This window comes from Podarcis muralis, chromosome 16 (genome assembly GCF_964188315.1).
Source record: "Podarcis muralis chromosome 16, rPodMur119.hap1.1, whole genome shotgun sequence".
Taxonomy (NCBI): Eukaryota; Metazoa; Chordata; class Lepidosauria; order Squamata; family Lacertidae; genus Podarcis; species Podarcis muralis.
In genome coordinates this window covers 15,658,977-15,680,835 of record NC_135670.1, presented here as the reverse complement: position 1 = coordinate 15,680,835, position 21,859 = coordinate 15,658,977, and the positions used below count along the sequence as shown (strand labels likewise).

The window sequence follows — 21,859 nt, the reverse complement described above, 5'->3', positions numbered from 1 at the left end:
GAAAGTAAAACAAACTTTTGAGTTGGATCTGCTAATATTTATTTGTATTACTGGTGCATTTCAGGTAATTTTATTCTATTTCTGTTTTTGCACCTGGCCTTTTGATTTTTTTTTTTTTAAGTTGCTTTGAGTTCTCTCTTCTGAAAAACAACAACTAATAAATATTAATAATAATTTAAATGGGGGGCGGGGGGGGGGAATAGTGAGGTCAGGACATGATGAGCTGCTTCAGTACTTCCAACGTTACCCAGGTTGCTTTCTCATCATCCACCCCTACCTGGTCAGGGTGTTGTGCAATGGGCTCCTCCCACTAAGAAAAAAATCAGAGGCAAAGTGCGCCTTTCAAGGTGGCGCGGCTGCGTGTCTGAATGTTTCTTCCTCGTCTGTTTCAGGAGTTCCTGGTGACGCTGCGCCTCGAAGGGGCCACCATGCGGCATCACATGGCCCTGACCCACCAGAGTTGGTACAGTCAGGTGAGGTCTGCCCCCCCCCAAGGGCTGTCTGGTCTGTGTAGAGAGGCAAGTCGTGCACCGCGAGGGGTTGAGCACGATTCTTGACCCAGAGGAGTTCCACACTTCGCGTGATGGGGAAGGAGATGTCCTCTGGGTCTCTGCTGCCATAGAGGGCTGTCAGCATTGAGTGGTCTCATGCCGAGGGTGTGTGTCCCCCAAATCTGACTGTGCTCATCTGTCCCCTCAGTTGATTGACTTCCTGGATGTCCTGGATGACCCCATCCTGGGCTTTGTGCCCCCGACGGTCATCACAGTGCTGCACACCCACCTGTTCAGCTGTGCTGTGGATTACAGGTATTTATTGGGACATAGAAAGCTGCCTTCTCTGCCAGCTCAGACTGTCGGTCCGTTGAGCTCATTATGACCAACATGGGGCCCCGGAAACCTTCCCTTGGTGCCCATGAAGCCTCAGAAGAGCCCCCTACCCTGTCACTGCCTCCTTGGTTACGAGGGCATAAGGGTGATGAAGGTCTTCCCACCCACATCCTCCCTTGAACAAGTACATAGAGCTGAAGGAGGAAGTGGGGAAGAGTGGCACTCTTTCCCACTTCCTCTTTCACATCTATGTGTTTTTCAAGGCTCAGATTAATTCTACTGGGTCCAACTTTGGCCCAGATCCCTTGCAGAAGTATGTGCAACATCTTTCTGTGACGGGTGTGGGAAGAGAAGTGACCAGAGGAGGCAGCCTCTTCCTGCTACCCACAGAGGTTCAGGTGACTTGGGGTGGGAGGACGGCAGCCACTGTCCAACACCCCTGGTACACTTGAGTTCTGTCTTCTCCACGCAGGCCTCTCTACTTGCCAATCCGGGTCCTCATCACAGCTGAGACCTTCACCCTCTCCAGCAACATAATTGTGGACACGTCCGTCTTCCTCCTCCGGTGGGTCTCAACCCTCCTATCCTGCTCTTTCCCAGAGTCCTTTTGCTTGCACAGAGGAGACCTTGAGGCCAGCTGGTTGCAGCCTATGTGATGCACTGGAGGGGGGAGGTCTAGGGCCAAGACAGCTGCTATGATTGCCCATACTTAGAATTTAATTACAGTGGTACCTCAGGTTACATACGCTTTAGGTTACAGACTCTGCTAACCCAGAAATAGTGCTTCAGGTTAAGAACTTTGCTTCAGGATGAGAACAGAAATCGTGCCCCATTAGCTAAAGTGGTGCTTCAGGTTAAGAACAGTTTCAGGTTAAGAACAGACCTCCGGAACGAATTAAGTACTTAACCCGAGGTACCACTGTAGTTGCACACCCCCGCCAAAGTGCCCAAGGTAGTTTGTCGTCTTCTCTCTCTGCCCCCACCTATTTTATGAGGTCAGTTGGGGCAACAAAGCCACCCAGTCCCTTCTACGGCTGCCTAGCAGTTTTTGAGCTGTTTAATTAACAACAACCCTGTGAAGTAGGATGTATCCCGCCCCCGTCCCAAGGGTTTCCCCCTCTCTATTGTGTCCTAATGACTCTGCGAGGGAGGTGAGGCTGGGAGACTGGCCCAAAGCCACCCAGAATGTTGGGTGGCTAAGTGGGGATTTCACCCCTGGGTCTCCCCAGCCCTAGCCCAGCATTCTCCAGCATTTCTCACCGCTGGGGATGATGGGAGTTATAGCCCCCACAACAGCATCTAGAGGGCCTCACTTTGGGAGAGGCTTACCACCACCACCCCTGAGCGCTCGGAGGCAGCAGTGGGCAAAGGCTCTTCCTTGGTTGGCGCAACTGGTTGGCAAAGCGGGAGTAGGCGCTGCAGATCAGGTGCCTTCCCCCTTTGGAACACCCCCAGTTTCTGCTGGCACAACGTAAGCAGCTACTGGCCTCTCTTGACCTGTTTCCCCCCAGGATGCTGCTAACCAGCCACCCTGTTCTCCCCGCAGGTTCATTTTGGACGACTCAGCCCTTTACCTCTCAAACAAATGCGACACAGAGATGGGCGACCTGAGGAGAGGTAACGTTGCTGGCCTTTGGCTCTCCCTACATAAGAACATGAGGAGGAGAGCCTGCTGGATCAGGCCCATGGCCATCTAGTCCAGCATCCTGTTCTCAGGGAGCACCTGAAGAGCTATGCATCCCCTGCCCTCACCTTTACCTGGAGAGATGCCGGTGGTCCCATCTGGGACCTTCTGCAGGCAGAGCAGCTTCTCTGACGCTGGAAGTAATGTTCCTCTCTCTGTCTCCCGGTCTCAGATTATGTTTGCGTTTTGGATGTGGACCTTCTGGAGCTGGTGATCACCACGTTTAAGGGAGCCACGACAGGGAAGCTGGTGAGTTCCGAGAGGCCTTTATGGGGAACGCGAGGAGCCACCTTGCAAGGAGGGCTTGCGTCTCTATTCCAGGTTGCTTGCTTTCTCTGTAAGTCCCTTCCGTGGGGAGCAGAAGTCCTGACTCACCAGGGCTGGGAAAGGGGCTGGTGGGAACAACGTCTTCCATCTCCTTTTGAGACGTGGGCAAAAATAACCTAAGAGGAGCTTTCTGGATCAGGCCTCTTGTCATAGACTCAGAGTTGGAAGGGACCTTGAGGTCCATCTGGTCCAAACCCCTGCAATGCAGGAATTTCAGCTAAAACATCCGTGACAGATGGCCACCCAACCTCCGCTGTGGAACAGCTCTCACTGTCAGAAAGTTGTTCCTGATGTTTAGTCAGAAATACTATTATTATTATTATTATTATTATTATTATTATTATTATTATTTATTATTATTATTTATACCCCACCCATCTGGCTGGGTTTCCCCAGCCACTCTGGGCAGCTTCCAAAAAAGTATACAGTGGTCTATTAAAATACACTGATCCACTATAACATTCGCGTTAACATACACCAAGATAGAATTGCTAGTGTCTCCCTTAGCATGACACATGATGAACCTGGTATAAGAAACAATCCCATCCTCTTTCTACCAGGAATGAAAATCACCTTCCTTGTAACTTGAAGCCCCTGGTTCGAGTTCTGCCCTCCAGAGCGCTGTTCTCTCAGCGGCTGCCCAGATGCCCGTGGGAAACTGGCAGGCAGCATCTGAGCGCAAGCGCCCTCTCCTCTCCTGTGGTATTCAGAAGCACTGCTGCCTCTAGTCATGGAGCAAAACCATCCTGGCTAGTTGCCATCAGTGGCCTCGTCCTCCTTAACAATAGCTTCCTCCTCCATGAACATTTAATACACGTACCACATTTTATCCTTTTAGATGGCCAGGCAGAGCACAGCTGTTGTGGCCAGCAGCCATTGATAGCCTATGAATTTCTCCAATCCTTGTTTTAAACATCCAGACTGGTGGCCAGCAAGGAGACATTTGTCTGGGGTGATTTCTTTTCTTTCTTTTTTTAACACACACACACTCACTCTCCCTCCTGCTTTGGTGCAGACCCGCCCTCTGTTTGAGCTCCGTTGCTCCAACAACGTGGTCCATGTGCACACCTGCGCTGATTCCTGTGCGGCCCTCGCCAACCTCATCCAGTACGTGGTGAACAATGGGGACTTGCACCCCCCACCCCACCATGACAGCCCCACAGAGATCGCCGGCCAGAAGGTGCAGGTGAGTGCCAAGTGGGCGCGGGAGGGGAGGCAGTTGAAACGGGGCCTGGGGTTGCTGCCACCTGCAACCGTAAGCTTTTGTTTTTAGTTTTTAGTCTTTTATTTGGACCATTTATATGCCGCTCATAGTTAAACAAAACTCTTTTATGCTGTTTGCAACATAGGTTAAAACATCTTAAATAAACAGCAAATGCCAAAACCAAAAGGAGAGAATTTCTACGTTCTATAAAACTTAACTAAATAGAGTATCCTCGTCAGTATCAGAATAAACATTGCCACATAAAAATCAGCTGCGAAAAAATGCAAGGAAAATCCATAGTAAAGGACTAAATCCAAGCATCCCCTAAAAGATCAGGAAGCAAAATAATTAAAAACGAAAATGAGCTAAACAGTATAAATTTCACTTTAAAAAAACAAAAAACAAAACACCTGATTCGCAATGAAGCAAAAGAAAATCAACTCATTCTTCCCCACCACTATACACCAATCAATAATCCCATTAAATGAATGAATCCAATTAAATGCCCAGCTCCCTATTCAGCAATTTGCACAACGTAATTTAACTACAGCTAAAAATGCAGATGAAGCGGCAAGTGAGACTTGAAAGCACCCCACCCCCCCCCGTTTTTCTGAGTGATAATGGTTCCCTTATTTTGACTCTGGAACATATTAGAGTTAATTAAAAGCGTGAGCAGGATTTTGAAATAGGCGGCCGCGGATGATAAAGGATAAACGATTAATGATAAAATGTTATGTCGCGCAGCAGGAAAGGGAGGGAACAGAAGAAGGGTGGGAAGTCGACTTTGTATAAAACTGGAGGTTCATTGGAATGCAACTTGCTTAAAAGTTTTGAAACTTAATACAAATTCATTGGAGAGCAACCCCCCTCAGGTGGGTGCCCTGCTCTCGCCCTTGCCGCTTCCAATGTGCTCACGCCCTCTTCTGTGCCCGGCTAGTTGTCCGAGAGCCCAGCATCGCTGCCATCATGCCCACCTGCCGAGACCGCAGCCATCAACCAGCAAGACCTTACGGACGCCCTCATTGACACGGAGCGCAGCCTCCAGGAACTAGCTGGAGAGATGGGTAAGGAGGAGCAACAGGGGGTGGGGGTGCAGGAGGGGACGCTTGGCTTTCCCTGGATGATGCTGGGTAGCAATTCTTCACCGAACATTGGGGCAAGATATGGCAGGGTGATGATGATGATGATAATAATTATTTATACCGCGCGCATCTGGCGCAGCCACTCTGGGCGGCTTCCAACAGAACACTAAAATACAATAACCTATTAAACATTGAAAGCTTCCCTAAACACGGCTGCCTTCAGGTGTCTTCTAAAAGTTTGGTAGTTATTTTTCTCTTTGACATCTGGTGGGAGGGCGTTCCACAGGGCGGGTGCCACTACCGAGAAGGCCCTCTGCCTGGTTCCCTGCAACTTGGCTTCTCGTAGCGAGGGAACCACCAGAAGGCCCTTGGCGCTGGACCTCAGTGTCCGGGCAGAACGATGGGGGTGGAGACGCTCCTTCAAGTGATCAGCTGGGACCAGGGGTGTGGAGCAACAGCGCTCTCCATCCTCCTAGCAGTCAAGCAGCAGCAGTGTCACAGTTCCAGCCAGGCAAAAGCAGGCGAGGGGTTGGGCAGAGCAATGTAGACACAAGGGCCAAGTAGAGAGGCCAGGAGGCAGGGGGTTGGACTAGATGGCCCTTGGGTCCCTTCCAATGATTCTTCCTGTGATTCTATGATTCCGCCCTCAGGCCTGAGGTTCCCAGTCTGGTAGTAGTAACAATTATTATCAGCAAATGAACCTTTTTGAGTTTCCTTTTTTAAAAAAAATGAATTTTATTAGCAATTGGGGAAAGGGATACAATGATTATCATCAATTTTTTTTTTTTATCAAAACGAAAACATTGATCTATATAAAAACACAAAAAAGGAAAGAAGAAGAGAAAGGGAGAAAGAGAATGAGAGAGAGAGAGAGAGGAGGAGAAGGAATAAAATGGGAAAGGGAAGAAAAAGTGAATAATGAAAGAAAGAGAAAAGCAAAAAAATAAAATAAAGAACCTCCGATTCTTCATCTGTCAGCTATGTGTAATCTCATGCACTCTAATATAACACCTGGCAAAACCACCCACTCTGACACGCGACAAGTTTTCTTGTCTTGTGTCATGAGAGAATGCTTCCCCCCTGATCCCACCTTCAACTGCGCCTTTTGAGTCCTCCCTGCAAGGCAGCGGAAGGTGGCTCAGAGCTGGTGGGAGCACAAGTTGAGTGGGGCTTGCCCTGTTTAATATCACCTTTCCCCCTTTCCCAGGTGACTCTGGCCTCAGGCGGCAGCCCTCCCCGGTTTCTGTCTACCTGTTCCCCGGGGAGAACGGAGCCGTGGGCAAGGCAGGAAAGACCCCGGCCCCACCCCCCACCCCCGTCGGGGAGGGGCTGGACTTCAGCCCTTCGGAGGACAGCGAGGGCGAGAGCGAAGCCACGGACGACTTCTGCATCCTGGACGCCCCAGGCACAGGAATCCCGGTACGGCCTGGCCCTTCTGCAAGGAGAGTGCCAAGCCTCAGGCCATCTGCTGTCTCTGGACCCAGGCCTTTATTTCTGTGGCTTTAGCAAAGCCAAGGGCCCTTGCAGAACCACCTCTCTGAAGGCAGCGATAGCTTCCAACTTGGATGGCTTTTAAGAGGCACTATTGATGGCTCGGGACGCGGGTGGCGCTGTGGGTTAAACCACAGAGCCTAGGACTTGCCAAGCAGAAGGTCAGCGGTTCGAATCCCCGCGACGGGGTGAGCTCCCGTTGCTCGGTCCCTGCTCCTGCCAACCTAGCAGTTTGAAAGCACGTCAAAGTGCAAGTAGATAAATAGGTACCGCTCCGGCGGGAAGGTAAACAGCATTTCCATGCGTTGCTCTGGTTCGCCAGAAGCGGCTTAGTCATGCTGGCCACATGACCCGGAAGCTGTACGCCGGCTCCCTCGGCCAATAAAGCGAGATGAGCACCGCTACCCCAGAGTCGGTCACAACTGGACCTAATGGTCAGGGGTCCCTTTACCTTTACCTTTACCTATTGAAGGCTCTGCCCTGCCTCCATGGCTGGAGGCAGCAATGCATCTGCATACCAGTTTCTGGAAACTATGTGCTCTGATCCAGCCTCTTGCTTCCTCTCTCCGCAGCCCCGAGACGGGGAGCCGGTGGTGACGAAGCTCTTGGAAGGCCCCGTTCGCATCCAGGAGGGGCACTTCTCCCGCCCCCTGGGGAGCACGGACCTGCTGAAGGCCCCCTCGCGCTTCCCGGTCCCCGAGAGCCGGGTGATGATGCGGGAGATCTCGGTGGTCTGGCATCTCTATGGCGGGAGGGACTTTGGGCTGGGGCGCTCTGCCTCTGGCCACGCCCACTCACCCAGGTGAGCCGCTCGCCCTCAGCTGCCTACCTATTGCTCTGCCACCTGTTTTTTTAATTTAATCCCCTACCCCACCCCAGAAGGTCCTCTTGGTTCGCAAGGAGACCATCCCTAGAGCCTGAAGAGGATGTCTTTGTTGACGCCTCCCTGCCTAACAGCTGACATGCGGGGAAGTGCAGCAGCCGTCACTCCCTCCCTGCACGTCAGTGGTGCAAGCCCCGCCTCCCTTCTGGCTTGTGAGGAGACCCTCCCCAGAGCCCAAAGAGGACATCTTCTTTGGACTCTGGGGAGGGGTCTCCTTGCAAGCCACTAGGACTCCCCAGGGTCTTCCCAATACACACGATTTCAGTTACACGCACGGAGGCCCCCCGCATAAATGGGGAGTTGCCTGTGCCAGTTTCTGGAAACCAAAAGGAGGGAAAGTTTTCTTGTGCTTGCCAGTTTCCCATTGACGCATCTAGCTGGCCATTTATGAGAACAGGATGCTGTACCAGACGGGCCATTTGCCATCCGCCCAGGAGGCTTTTCTAGTATGTTCTTATGGCTGGAGGGGCGGAGGAGCAAGTCTCATCCGCTGACTTTAAGATGCTCTCGCTCCCCATCTTTTTCCGCCCCACCTTCTCCAGGACGAAGCCGTCTCTTTCCAGCGCCCGCTCATCCCCGTCCCGCTCCTCTGTCACCAACCGGCCCCAGAACACCTGGCGGGCTCAGGGGGGCACCAGCCGCATCCACGACCTGCTGATGGAGATCCAGCTGACAAAGGTGAGAGCTGGTGGCTCAGGAGGGGGGCCTCGCTCGCTGCTCAGGGGGCTCCTTCGAGTTTAAAATGGGTGCCCCGATTCCCAGGAGAGGTTCACCTGGCACCTTCATTATACAGTCATACCTCATGTTACGTTCTTTCAGGTTATGTCCCACGGCAACCCGGAAGTACCGGAAAGGGGTACTTCTGGGTTTTGCCACTCGCGCATGCGCAGAAGTGCAAAAATGACATCACGTGCATGCACAGAAGCGCCAAATCACAATCCGTGCGTGCACAGATGTTCCGCAGCGGGTTGCGCTCTTTTAATGTTGCGAACGGGCCTCCTGAACGGATCCCGTTCGCAACCAGAGGTACCACTGTATATATATTTTTAGGCGCCAGGTGAAAGCGTTCCTCTTCAACCAGGCCTTTGGCTGATTAATATGAGATGGTCTTTTAAATGTGCCTATAGGAAGGGGTGGGTTCCTGTTTTGCTGTTTCGTTTTAATTACTTGCATGTTTCTTCTCCTGTATTTTATTCCGAGAACCACCCTGAGGTGTTAGGATGAAAATAAAATGAAATAAAATTTCCCCAGAAAGGCCCTTGCGAGAACGGCTGTGCTTACAAGGCAGGGAATCGCTCTATTGGTTGGTGGGGTGCAAGAGATCTGAAAGGAAAGAGGTGGGGGGCATCAGGGCGGGGGGATAGTCCTGGGCTAGGACTACAATACGCACCAAAAATACCCACTTGGTGACCCTGGGCCATTCTTAGTCTCTTGGCCTGGCCTACCTCTTAGGGTTGTTTGTGAGAAGAAAAGTGGGGGGGGGGTGCAGCTTACACCACCCTGAGCTTCCTTTGACGACAGGTGAATGAATCAAAACAGTGGGGCGAAGGAAAAGTCTCCCCTGGACGTGTGCACGCAAACAGGTAGAAGCTGGAAATTATCCGGGATAAGAAAATGAAACTAGCATGCAAGTTGGAGAGGAGAACGAATGATTTAAAATTATTGCAACCTCACTTGTTGTTCCTTGATATAATTTTGTTGTATCTATATGCGGGTGTTGGTAAAGGGGAATAGCTGAGGGATGAAGAATTTGCTTTTTTAAAAAAATGGAAAGAAGTTAATAAGAGATAAATCTGTAAAATAAGCAGCATGTAAAAGTGGATTCCAAAAAATTGGAATATCCCTGAGAGAGGGGGAAGCGGGTATTAATTTTAATTTGGTTTCAGTGTGTTACAAATTTGAAAATGAATAAAAATTAATTGGCAAAAAAACAGTGGGGGGGGGAGCGGGACAAAGTGGTGACCTCACCTGCCCTCACCTCTCCCCTCCTCTCCAGGTGAGTTTCCAGCATGAAACTTACCCCAGTAGCAGCAGCAGCAGCAGCAGCGGCACATCTGAGAAACCCTCCGTGGAGTTGGAGGAGCAGCCCGTGGCCAGACAGGTCTTCATTGTCCAGGAGCTGGAGATCCGAGACCGCCTGGCCTCCTCTCAGATCAACAAGTTCCTCTACCTGTACAGCAGCGAGTGCATGCCGCGCCGAGCCCACTCCAACATGGTACGGGGGGCAGCAGCAGGAGGAGATGAGAGCAGGTGGGGGGTTGTGGGTCGCGTTGCTGGTGAGCACTAAGGAGCAGACCTCTCCCCTGGCTCTTGGCTGTCTCTGCCTCTCCTTAGACTGGAAAAGTCCAGATGATCCCCTTTCCTGTATGCGATTTTTGGGGGAGGGTGTGGCCTCCAGTACTAGATTACTGCAGTACGCTTGATGTGGGGACGTCCCTTGCTCTCGATCCGGAAGCTGAAGTCAGTGCAGAATGCTGCAGCACGGTTGCTGACAGGCCTTGTCAGCAAATATATCACCCCTGGGTGGAGAGATTTTCTGCTTGCCAGTTTGCTGCTGGACCCGGGTTCAAGGCGTTGCTATTAGCATAGAAAGCCCTTAACAACTTGGGACTAGTTTGCTTGCAAGATGGGCCTTTCGACCGCTTTGAGCTGCAGAACTGGCACTGCTGCAGGTGCCACGTAATACGCATTCTGCATTTGTAAGAGATTGATCTTTTGGTGTGGTACTTTGGAACTCCCTACCTGTTGAAGGCAGGCACCTTCACAGTACTCCTGCTAAAGACATTTTGGATTAGTCAACTCTGTCCGGATACATAGAATGTCGATGTGTGTTTTAACCTGATTTTATTTATTTTTGATCCCTCTCCGAATGTTTTAAATATCTGTTTATCAGCAATTTCATTGTTCTTTTTGGAAACAGCTTTGCGGGTCCCCCCCCCCTTACAATAATCAGCGGTATATAAATGTTACAGAAAAAATAAACCCACCTGGATCTTGGAGGCTGGATGAGACTCTGGTAGTTCAGCCTGGCCTGGAGTCTGATAGTGAAACAGTTTTGTGGGTACAGGGGGATTTGGCGCCGCTGAAGCTCAGCCTCTGGAAAGCTCCCCCGTCTTCTGTCACTGGGGGCCACCGCAAGACTGACCACCCGCACCCCCTCTTTCTTCACAGCTCACCATCAAAGCCCTGCACGTCTGCCCTGAGTCTGGTCTGGGGGGTCCCGAGTGCTGCCTTCGTGTCTCCTTGATGCCACTCAGGCTCAACATTGACCAGGTGAGGGGGGAGGGTTGGTGTTAGGTGCTCTGCAGGGGACAGTGGGGGGGGGACTTTGTTTGGGAGCACCCCTGTGCTCGGAATTCCCTGCCCTCCCGCAGGAGGAGGAGGATGTGCATAGCCAAAATGGCTGCTTGTGGCTGCGGCTGTGACTCAGATGCCTGGCCTGCTCCTAGAATCATAGAATTGTAGAGTCGGAAAGGATCATCTAGTCCGACCACTTGCAATGCAGGAATCTTTTGCCCAATGTGGGGCTCGAACACACAGCCCTGAGATGAAAGGTCTCATGCTCTACTGACTGAGCTGTTTTGCTTTTTGCCTTTTTTTTTTTTTTCCAAGATGCATTTAGTTTGCAGCATGCAAACAGGACAAACGGTAAAGAAATAAGAAACAGTGACTTTGTGGAGTATGTTATTGCAATGGAATAAAACAAACAAGATGGCTCAGGACACTTTGGCAGACATTGTAATAAAATAGATTCTGCAAAGGGACCTTTTTGAAGCATCACATATTGATACGGCAGAGGCATGTGTTGTTGGGGGCCTATGCAGTGCAGGATATTTATTTATGAAGTTTATAAACTGAAACCGTACAACATCAAAATGGCTTCGTTCTGTAACCCCCCTCACATCCCTCTGGCAGTGGATGAAATGCTCAGACAAGGCCATGCACCACACCTCTAAAACTATCCCTAGAGGGACCTGATGCAGATGTCCAGTGTCTAGTGACTTTGAGTGTGGCTGCAGCCAGCAGCAGAGCAAGCGGCTTCCTTGTGAGCCTTTTGGGATGGGAGGGGTGGACCTGGCAGGGTGGATTCCTCCTCTTCTCCCTCCCAGTCTGCCCAAACTGGAGATGACTGCGCTGGAGCTTCCAAGAATGATATTACGAACTGCTAGATTTATTGTATGCCTGCTATGAAAATAGAAGTGGCACAGGATGAAATACACAGGGATCAAAACAAACTTGGATTGCTGGTTCTAAATGTGTTTTGATGCATTTTAATTATTGTTAGTTTCTATTCCTTTGCATTTTTTTTTATTCCCAAATGTTGTAAGCCACCTTGAATCCCAGCTTGGGAGAAAGGTGGGATAGAAATACTAAATAATAATAATAATAATAATAATAATAATAATAATAATAATAATAATAATAATAGGCTCCTGCTTTCCCCTTGCTTTTACTCCAGGATGCCTTGTTCTTCCTCAAGGACTTCTTCACCAGTGTGGCTGCCAGCATTAACCCCGTCGTGCCCTGCGAGGCTGGCTCAGAAGGTGAGTGTCTGGCTTCCCGGGAAGATCTTCCTTTAATATTTTAATAACAATTAATTAATTAATTAATAATTATTTATTTCTACCCTGCCCATATGGCTGGGTTTCCCCAGCCACTCTGGGCGGCTTTCAACTGAGGACTAAAAACAGAATAAACTTCAAACATTAAAAACTTCCCTAAACAGGGCTGTCTTCAGGTGTCTTCTAAAAGGCGGATAGTTGTTTATTTCCTTGACATCTGACGGTAGGGCATTCCACAGGGTAGACGCCACTATCATGAAGGCCCTCTGCCTGGTTCCCTGTAACCTCATTTCTCACAGTGAGGAAACCGCCAGAAGGCCCTCGGCACTAGGCCTCAGTGCCTGAACGATGGGGGTGGAGACACTCCTTCAGGTATACTGGGCCGAGGCCGTTTAGGGCTTTAAAGGTCAGCACTAACACTTTGAATTGTGCTCGGAAATGAACTGGGAGCCAATGTAGGTCTTTCAAGACCGGTGTTATAGGGTCTCGGCGGCCGCTCCCAGTCACCAGTCTAGCTGCTGCATTCTGGATTAGTTTTAGTTTCCGGGTCACCTTCAAAGGTAGCCCCACGTAGAGCGCATTGCAGTAGTCCAAGCGGGAGATAACTAGAGCATGCACCACTCTGGCGAGACAGTCCGCGGGCAGGTAGGGTCTCAGCCTATGTACCAGGTGGAGCTGGTAGACAGCTGCCCTGGACACAGAATTGACCTGTGCCTCCATGGACAGCTTTTCCCTTTCCCTAGAGGAGGAGGGCTTCTCCAGTTCCGCACCACCCTCCTCACCATGGCTGCCTGTTGGCCAAGCTGGTTGGGGGCTGATGGGGGTTCTAGTTCAAGAACATCCAAAGTGTCACACGGATGGCAGAGGCTGTCTAGAGGAACCCTCCAGAGGTGCCCCACGTCCCTCTCTCTCTCATTGCCCAATGCTGCTCTTCCACTCCATAGGTCGCACAGACCCCTTGGGGAAAGAGCCTGAGGGAGCGGAGGGGGAGATGACAGCCTCGATGGAGACCACAGCCAGCGAAAACAGCTCCTTGTCCAACGCCTCCTCTTCCTCCTCCGACCAGCCCATTTACTTCCGGTACAAGCGCTTGACGTGGGGAGGGAGAAGGGATGGGGCGTGTGGATGTTGGGGGGCAGCAGGGCCAACCTGCAGAGTCTTAGCGGAGAGTTCTATCAGTTACTATATTTACACCCCACTTTTCCTCCAGGGAGCTCAAGGCAGCATTTATGGTTTCCCTGCTCCCCATTTTCTTTCTCCCCGTCCCCTGTTCTGCCCCATAACAGTCCTGTGAGGTAGGTTAGGCTGGGAGGCAGTGACCAGTCCCAAGGTCACCCTCAGTGAGCCAAGGGGGGATTTTAACCCTGGTCTCCCAGGTTGAGGTCTGACACTTTAACCGCTACGCCACAGGGACTCCAGAATTTATAATGCGTATGAGAGATGGGAAATACAAGAGTCATCGCCCAGCTTGGAGGGTGCGTGTTCTGTAGAAGGAAGGAGGAGGTGGCTATCGATGGCTACTAGCCATCCCAGCTATTCTCTGCCTCCACAGCTGGAGACAAATAAATGCTTATAAATACCAGTGGTTGGAAACCACAGGAGGGCAGAGGTCTTGCTTGAAGATTTCCCAGAGGCACCTGGGAATGGGATGATGGACTAAATGGGTTGTTGGCCTGATCCAGGAGGCTCTTCTCAGGTGCTTAGGGAACCTCCAGGCCCAGAGGCAGTCTATCTAGCTTTCTAGGTCCTTAGAGGTACACGGCCATTGTGAGAACAGGATGCTGGGGTAGACAGGCCACTGGAGTGGTAGCCGGCGCTGCTGCTAGCGCTTTCCCACCACAAGAGAAAAAGCACCTCCCCTTCTCCTTGGCTTCTCCCTCTCCAGAGAGTTCCGGTTCACGTCCGAAGTGCCCATCTGGCTGGACTACCAGGGAAAGCATGTGACCGTGGACCAAGTGGTGAGTCTGCAGGAGTCCCTCCCTCCCCAGGCCTGGGGAACTTCCTTGTCCGCTACGAGTGACCCCTTTGCTGAGCTGCTTCTCAGTCTCTCTCCACCTTCCAGCCATCCATTCCAGCTGATGTTGCTTTTGCGAGAGGACAACTCAAGGGGGCTGCGTTTTAGGGTCTCAGCATAGGACAGGGGTCAGCAAACTTTTTCAGCAGGCGGCCAGTCCAATGTCCCTCAAACCTTGGGGGGGGGGGCAGACTATATTTTGGGGGGAAAATGAATTCCTATGCCCCACAAATAACCCAGAGATGCATTTTAAATAAAAGGACACATTTTACTCATGTAAAAACACGCTGATTCCCAGACCGTCTGCAGGCTGGATTTAGAAGGCGATTGGGCCGGATCCAGCCCCCGGGCCTTAGTTTGCCTACCCATGGCATAGGAGCACAGGAAGGGGATGGTGGTCCCCACCAGGCTGCCTCTTTCTCCCCTCTAAAGCCTGGCCCTTGTGCCCAGGAAAGGATGGGGGTGGGCAGAGAGATTAATCCAGGACTTCCCAAACTTGGGTCTCCATCTGTTTTTGGACTACAACTCCATCCTTAGCTAGTTGGGGATGATGGGAATTGTAGTCCAAAACATCTGGAGACCCAAGTTTGGGAAACCCTGGATTAAACAAAGGCAAGGGTGGGGAAGGCGAGTGCCTGTCCGGAAGAGGCAGCAGGGTCGCTGGGTCAGCATCCACCCTTCTTTAGGAAGAACTTTCTGGTGGTAAGAGCTGTTCGATAGTGGAGGCAGCTCCCTTGGGAGGTGGTGGACTCTCCTTCACCTGAGGCTTTTAAACCAAGGCAGAGCAGCCACCTATCAGGGATTCTTCAGCTGCGATTCCTGCACTGCAGGGGGTTGGCCTAGATGACCCGCAGGGTCCCTTCCCACTCTACAAAAATTCTCTCCGTTTCTCCTTAGGGCACCTTTGCCGGCATCCTCATCGGCCTGGCGCAGCTCAACTGCTCTGAGCTCAAGCTCAAGAGGCTCTGCTGTCGACACGGGTGAGGAGCCACCTTTTTAGGGTAGCCGGGTGGGGTGTGTCAATGGAGAGGAGGGCAAGGCGGGGCTCTAACCCCCCAGCATCCTGGTGGTGCGTAGTAAGAAGCCAGTATCTGAATGGAGGCAGCCCCATTTATCTGTTGTCAAGCTGGGCTGAAAAGCCGCAGATGCTTTGGCATCCCGCTGCCTGAGACACTTCTGCTGGCAGCCCCTCCCCATGGCTTTACTGGCCTTGGGGGCCAGATCTGGTGGGCGTTGCCCTTTGGGGTCCCTGACCTCCTCCTTCTCCACCTCCGCAGGCTACTGGGCGTGGAGAAGGTGGTGAGCTACGCCCTGACCGAGTGGCTGACGGACATCCGTAAGAACCAGCTGCCAGGCATCCTGGGAGGCGTGGGGCCTATGCACTCCGTGGTGCAGCTCTGTAAGTCCGGCGGGAGGAGGGGGTTGCCTGGGGATGTATCGGGCAGCAGTGTTGGGGGCTGGAAGGCTTCCTGTCTATCTACATATACAAACAGGAGGATTGTTATGAGGCACAGTCTACCTCTGAACACCCAACTGCTGGGGAGAGGGAGCTGTTGCCTTCCCATCCCTGCATGTGGATTTCCCATTGGGGAGGAGTGTGCACCCAGTTGGCCATGGTGGAAAGCAGCATGTTGGACCAGGTAAGTCCCCCTTTGGCCTGATCCAGCAGCACAGATGATGATGATGATGATGATGATAAATAATTAATTCAATTTACATACTTCTAGTTACAGGTACATAGCCCTGTTGGTCTACCGTAGTCGAAACAAAATTTAAAAATTCCTTCCAGTAGCACCATAGAGACTAACTTCAGATCTCTGTGTATCTGAAGAAGTGTGCGTGCACACAAAAGCTCATACCGATAACAAACTTAGTTGGTCTCTAAGGTGCTACTGGAAGGAATTTTTTTATTTTGTTTCAATTTACCTACCGTCTTTTATCAAAAGATCTCAGGGAGGTGTGCAACATTAGAAACACATTACATAACATCAATGGAAAAGCATACAGACAGAGACAGCCTAATAATAATCATAATCATAACAGTCCTGCCTCTCCACACTTTTACAGGCCATAGATTATGGAATAGCCATAGGCCTCTGGGTAAAGGGGAATGGTTTTGCCTGACATGCAACGGTGCTGCCCTTGCATCTGCCCTCTCTTCTCTCTCTCTTTCCCTCCCAGTCCACGGCCTCCGTGACCTCTTCTGGCTGCCCATCGAGCAGTACCGCAAGGACGGGCGGATCATCCGGGGCCTGCAGCGTGGGGCAGCTTCCTTTGGCACTTCAACCGCGTCGGCGGCCCTCGAGCTCAGCAACCGCCTGGTGCAGGCCATCCAGGTTTGGGCCATGTGGTCTGAGGCGGGCAGGGGTGGTCTGCGAGGGGTGGCCCTTGTTCTTCTCCAGCCCTTGGTGATGTGGAGGGGATCGTAGAACTGTAGAGTTGGAAGGGACCTCCAGGGGCCATCTGGTCCAACCCCTTAACCACAGCCTCATTTCACTGCCAAACAGCTCTTGCCTTCAGAAAGTTCCTCTGAAAGCTTAGTTGGAATCTCCTTCCTTGTCATTAGAAGCTGTTGGCTTGGTTCCTACTCTCCAGAGCAGCAGAGAACAAGCCTTCTCCGTCTCCCATGCGACAGCCCTTCGGATATTTGAAGGCATATTTGTGGTCCCCGCAAGGGCAACGGGGTTCTCAGAACCGCCTCTCCTTCCTGGTTTGCCATCCCTTCTCTCCCCCTTGCAGGCCACAGCGGAGACCGTCTACGACATCCTGTCCCCTACCGCCCCCCCAATGACGCGCACCCTCCTGGACAAGAAGCACACACGCAAGCTGAGGCGCGGCCAGCAACCTGCCGACCTGCGTGAAGGGGTGGCCAAGGCCTATGACACCGTGCGAGAGGTAAGGCCTAGAGCCATCCAGGTTGGGAACCATCCCTGCCTCCTGTGGGAGTGAGTTCCATAGGTTAACTCTGCCCTGTGCGAAGAAGGGCTTCCTTTTATCTGCCCTGAATCTTCCAAAATCCAGGGCTGCTCTGGCTTCCTTGAGCTGCTTTTGGGTTAGTTTCCTTGAGGTTTGTTCTCTTTCTGCACTTGCTGGGGTCCTTCTGGGCAAGCAAATGCTGCCTCTGATTTTCCAGCAGCCCCATTTTGGCTTCATAGCTATCGGCACTCACTGTCTGAGTTCGCTATTAGCGGAATATCATTACTATTTGTTTACACACACCCCTTTTTATATATATATATACAGTGGTACCTCTGGTCACAGACGCTTCAGGTTACAGACTCCGCTAACCCAGAAATATTACCTCGGGTTAAGAACTTTGCTTCAGGATGAGAACAGAAATCGTGCTCCGGTGGCGCAGCAGCAGCGGGAGGCCCCATTAACTAAAGTGGTACCTCAGGTTAAGAACAATTTCAGGTTAAGAACAGACCTCCAGAACAAATTAAGTTCTTAACCTGAGGTACCACTGTATAAGCGTGTACAACAGCAGCTTACATAAAACTGAACCAGGAAAACATGTTGCCTTGTAAATTAATGATCTTTGTATATTTGAAAAGGAATGATCCTTCCAGCCAGGGTTTCCCCAACCTGGGTATCCAACAGTTTTTGGACTACAACTCCCATCATCCATAGCTAGCAAGCCAAGTGATCAGGGATGATGGGAATAGTAGTCCAAAAACAGCTGGAGACCCAAGTTGGAGAAACTCTGCTTACAGCCCTCTGGCAGGCCCTGACGCACGCTCTCTCTCCATCCTTTTCTCCTCCTCCTCTACACCAGTGTGGTGTAGTGGTTAAGAGCGGTGGATTCGTAATCTGGTGAACTGGGTTCGCTTCCCTGCTTCTCCACATGCAGCTGCTGGGTGACCTTGAGCTAGTCACACTTCTCTGAAGTCTCTCAGCCCCACTCACCTCACAGAGTGTTTGTTGTGGGGGAGGAAGGGAAAGGAGAATGTTAGCTGCTTTGAGACTCCTTAGGGCAGTGATAAAGCGGCATATCAAATCCAGACTCTTCTTCTTCTTCCTCCTCCTCCAGGGTGTCATCGACACAGCCCAGGCCATCTGCGACGTGGCGACTCGTGGCCACGAGCAGAAAGGCATCACCGGGGCGGTGGGAGGCGTCCTGCGGCAGATCCCTCCCACCGTGGTCAAGCCCCTCATCGTGGCCTCGGAAGCCACCTCCAACCTCCTGGGCGGTATGCGCAACCAGATCAAGCCCGATGCCCGGAAGGAGGAGTCCCTGAAGTGGCGCTCAGAAGAGGCTCAGGACTGACCGGGCGCCGCCACTGCCGCCTTCCACTGACCCGGGCTCAGAAGCGGGGGCCGTTCCTCTTAATCTACCCCGTTCAGGACATTGGCAGGGCCACCGAAAGGACGCAGCCTCCCGCTTTGCCAGCCTTGCCACCCGCAGAAGAAGAACCACTTGGTGGGGAAGAGCTTCTGCTTGGTGGGATTGGCGCGCTCTCAAGCAGCGGCACGCCTGGCATCACGAGGGTGGTGCCACCTCCTCTTGCCTCGCCCTTGTTTTTGTACTTGTCAGGAGTATAGCTTCTGCCATCCATTTGGTGCATGAGCTGCAGGCTGCAACTTCTCTCTCTCTCTGTCTCTCTCTGTCTCCCTCTCTCTCTGGGGTTGTTGGGAGAGACGGAAGGTTGGCTGAACATTAAAGGACGTGACTTGTTTTCAGCTCCTGCTTCCATAGGCATTCGGTAAGGGGGTGAAGTGTCCTTTTCTTGGCCTGTTTTGCCCTGTCGGACAGTGTTTTGATGTGCTGTACAGATCAGGGACGCGACTCCTTTCAGGTACAGAAGCAGGAATTGACGCAGGCACCCATGTTGGGGGCGGGGGGGGGGCTGGTGTGTTTGTGGGGAGAACAGGAGAACCAACCCAGGCAGCCACAACAACACAATTCAATTTCATTCTGACCAGCAGCAAAGCAAAAAGGTTCTGCACAAGCTGTTCAGGCTCCCCAGAACGTCTTTCCTTCAGCCTGGATGTTGCAAAAGCCAGAGATACTTCCACAATAAAGGAGGACCGGAGGGCTGAGCCCAGATTGCGTGCTGTGCTGGGGGGGGGGGGCAGCATGCATGTTGCAGGAAGTGTGTGTGGCAAGGAAGGAGCAGGCAGGGATTGGCTGCCGTTCCTGCACTGCAGGGGGTTGGACTCTATGACCTTGGAAGTTCCTTCCAACTCTAAAATTCTGTGATTGCCCTAGAAGGGCTGGCTTTGCTGGGGTAGGGGGTGAGCACGTTTTCTACGTTCAAGGGATTGGGAGCTCTTACAATCATCAGTCAGCAACGCTCCTAGCAGTCAGCAGGGGGCAGGATTGTGCTACTCTGGAGAAACTAGGCGAGCTGCCAGCTGCCTGAGGTCAAGTTTCTGGTTTCCGGAATGCAGCAGCAGCAGCAGTGAAGAAGGTTCCCCCTTCCTCCTCCCCCTCCTCTTCTACTCAGTGCCAGCTAGAGGCTGATGGGAGTTGTAGTCTGAAACAGCTGGAGGGTCCCAGGGTGGGAGAAGTGACTTCTCTGCAGTTTTGGGAAGCGGCCCTACACAATCAGACCATCTAGCCCAGTGTTGCTTACACTGACTGGCAGTATCTCAGGCCAAAAGGCTTTTTTCAGCCCTGCCTCAAGATGCCAGGGGTTCAGACCCGGCCCTAACCACAGGCAGAAATGCCACTTAGCAACTTATTCCTTAGAAACACTTAAAGGTGCCGCCGCCTTCTCCCCAGCCATCCAGAGCTGTCCTGGATTCAAGTGTGCGCCCACTTGCAGCCTGCTTCCCCTGTAAAAATCCTTCCCTTTCGCGCGCAAAGTGGGGTGCTCTGCTGCTCAGCCATGCTCCTTGGCCCTTCCCCTCCCTGCTCAGGCCTCTACGCTGAGGGGTGTCCGAATAGGGACCAGTCCTGCATCCCTTCTGCCCAAGACCCTTCTTGATTGTCTGTGGTGTGCAGTGGTTAGAGTGCCAAGCTAGGACCTGGGAGAGACCAGGGTTCGAATCCGAACTGCGCCATGAAGCTCTCCAAGTGCCGCTGCCTTTCAGCCTACTCTACCTCACAGGGTTGTGGGAATTAATGAGTGGGAACCACGTGCATCACCTTGAACCCTTGGAGGGAAAGGCGAGATTGCAATACAATCGAAAAATTCTGGCCCCTCCATTAACTCCTCTTCAGCCCCCTCTGAGTAGGTATGCCTGGCATTTCCCAAAAGAATAACACTTGCAGATTGGCAAATTGGGACCCCAGTCTCTCCCCCCACCCTCTTGCTTGGGGCAGCACTCTGCCTCAAATCACTGTTTGCCTGCTGCTGCTGGGCCCCTCTTCCCTCTTCCCCACTCCCTGGGTGGCTATTCCCCCCCACCCTCTCTCACCTTGTTAGAAAATGAAAACCATCTCCATAGAAACCAGTCTTGTTGAAGAGTTAGTGGGGGCGAGGGGAGGGAAGGATGATGGGTAGCAGTGAAGAATCGGGGGTGTTAAAATCTGCAGGGCTTAAAGGGGTTGGGATGGGCCCAGTTCCTCTGCCGAACTTGACATTGGCTTCAGAAGCCGGTGGGAGAGGAGGAGATGTCTCCAACGTAGAGGTCCGTTGGCATCAGTCCTGGGAACGGGGTGCTGTTTGTGCCCAGTCTCCCTGGCAATGTTGCAAAACATTTCACAGAAGAATGAGGAAAGAGAAGGGGAAGCGGTGCTTGGCCTGAGGCCCCTTCGGCTCTCTTGCATAACCCATCCCGAGGGCTTTCAGTGGCCTGCCTCCAATGCTCCCACAGGGACTAGAATCTTGCTTCCCTTCATGGAAGGAAAAGTACAGAACAGTACCGTAGCGCTGCTCTGTTCTGCCTTGATCAGACCCCGCCTGGAGTCCTGTGTCCGGTTCTGGACACCACAGTTTTAAGGAGGACCAAGCTGGAAGGCGTGCAGAGGATGATCAAGGGCCTGGAAAACCAAGCCTTATGGGAATTGGGGATGTTTAGCCTGGAGGAGACTCCGAGGGGATAGGACAGCCATCTTCAAAGATCTGAAGGGTTGCCACACAGAAGGTGGAGCAAGCTTGTTTAGTGCTGCCCCAGAAGGTAGCACCCAGACGTACTGGATTCAAATGACAAGAAAGCAGATTCCAACTAAACATTAGGATGAACTTTCTGACTGTTTTGACAGTGGAACGGACTGCCTTGGGAGGTGGTGGGCTCTCCTTCACTGGAGAATTTTGAACAGAGCTCCGGTGGCCATTTGTCAGGGATCCTGTAGCTGCGGTTCCTGCATTGCAGGGGGTTCATAGAATCGTAGAGTTGGAATAGACCACAAGGGCCATCGAGTCCAACCCCCTGCCAAGCAGGAAACACCATCAGAGCACTCCTGACATATGGTTGTCAAGCCTCTGCTTAAAGACCTCCAAAGAAGGAGACTCCACCACACTCCTTGGCAGCAAATTCCACTGTCGAACAGCTCTTACTGTCGGGAAGTTCTTCCTAATGTTTAGGTGGAATCTTCTTTCTTGTAGTTTGGATCCATTGCTCCGTGTCCGCTTCTCTGGAGCAGCAGAAAACAACCTTTCTCCCTCCTCTATGTGACATCCTTTTATATATTTGAACATGGCTATCATATCACCCCTTAACCTCCTCTTCTCCAGGCTAGTTCAGGGTTGAACTAGAAGACCCACAGAATCCCTTCCAACTCTACAATTCTGTGATTCTATGAATTCCACCTTGCCCCAGCCCCATTCACTGGCAGGTTGGCAGGGAATGTCCAGGCAGTTCCCTAACCGCTTGCTTGTTTGCTTGCTTGCTTGCTTA

The 21,859-nt window shown here is 51.9% G+C and overlaps 1 protein-coding gene across 3 annotated transcripts in view; it reads left to right on the top strand.

Annotated features, from left to right (window-relative positions):
• The window catches only part of ATG2A (autophagy related 2A), a 37,648-nt gene extending 18,894 nt beyond the window's left edge, over positions 1 to 18,754 (top strand). For 2 of the 3 annotated variants that reach the window (XM_028711089.2, XM_077920453.1), the window contains exons 23-42: positions 393 to 473; positions 700 to 806; positions 1,300 to 1,392; positions 2,374 to 2,444; positions 2,684 to 2,760; positions 3,854 to 4,024; positions 4,980 to 5,106; positions 6,332 to 6,543; positions 7,188 to 7,417; positions 8,041 to 8,176; positions 9,495 to 9,713; positions 10,670 to 10,771; positions 11,958 to 12,042; positions 13,005 to 13,140; positions 13,946 to 14,018; positions 14,972 to 15,054; positions 15,352 to 15,473; positions 16,256 to 16,410; positions 16,814 to 16,969; positions 18,105 to 18,754. In XM_028711089.2, the coding sequence (XP_028566922.2) occupies positions 393 to 473; positions 700 to 806; positions 1,300 to 1,392; positions 2,374 to 2,444; positions 2,684 to 2,760; positions 3,854 to 4,024; positions 4,980 to 5,106; positions 6,332 to 6,543; positions 7,188 to 7,417; positions 8,041 to 8,176; positions 9,495 to 9,713; positions 10,670 to 10,771; positions 11,958 to 12,042; positions 13,005 to 13,140; positions 13,946 to 14,018; positions 14,972 to 15,054; positions 15,352 to 15,473; positions 16,256 to 16,410; positions 16,814 to 16,969; positions 18,105 to 18,341 (2,673 nt within the window). In that variant the 3' untranslated portion in view covers positions 18,342 to 18,754. The remainder of the gene's footprint in view (positions 1 to 392; positions 474 to 699; positions 807 to 1,299; positions 1,393 to 2,373; positions 2,445 to 2,683; positions 2,761 to 3,853; positions 4,025 to 4,979; positions 5,107 to 6,331; positions 6,544 to 7,187; positions 7,418 to 8,040; positions 8,177 to 9,494; positions 9,714 to 10,669; positions 10,772 to 11,957; positions 12,043 to 13,004; positions 13,141 to 13,945; positions 14,019 to 14,971; positions 15,055 to 15,351; positions 15,474 to 16,255; positions 16,411 to 16,813; positions 16,970 to 18,104) is intronic. The other variant, XM_077920454.1, reaches the window with a different exon arrangement.
• The last annotated feature ends 3,105 nt before the right edge of the window (positions 18,755 to 21,859 follow it).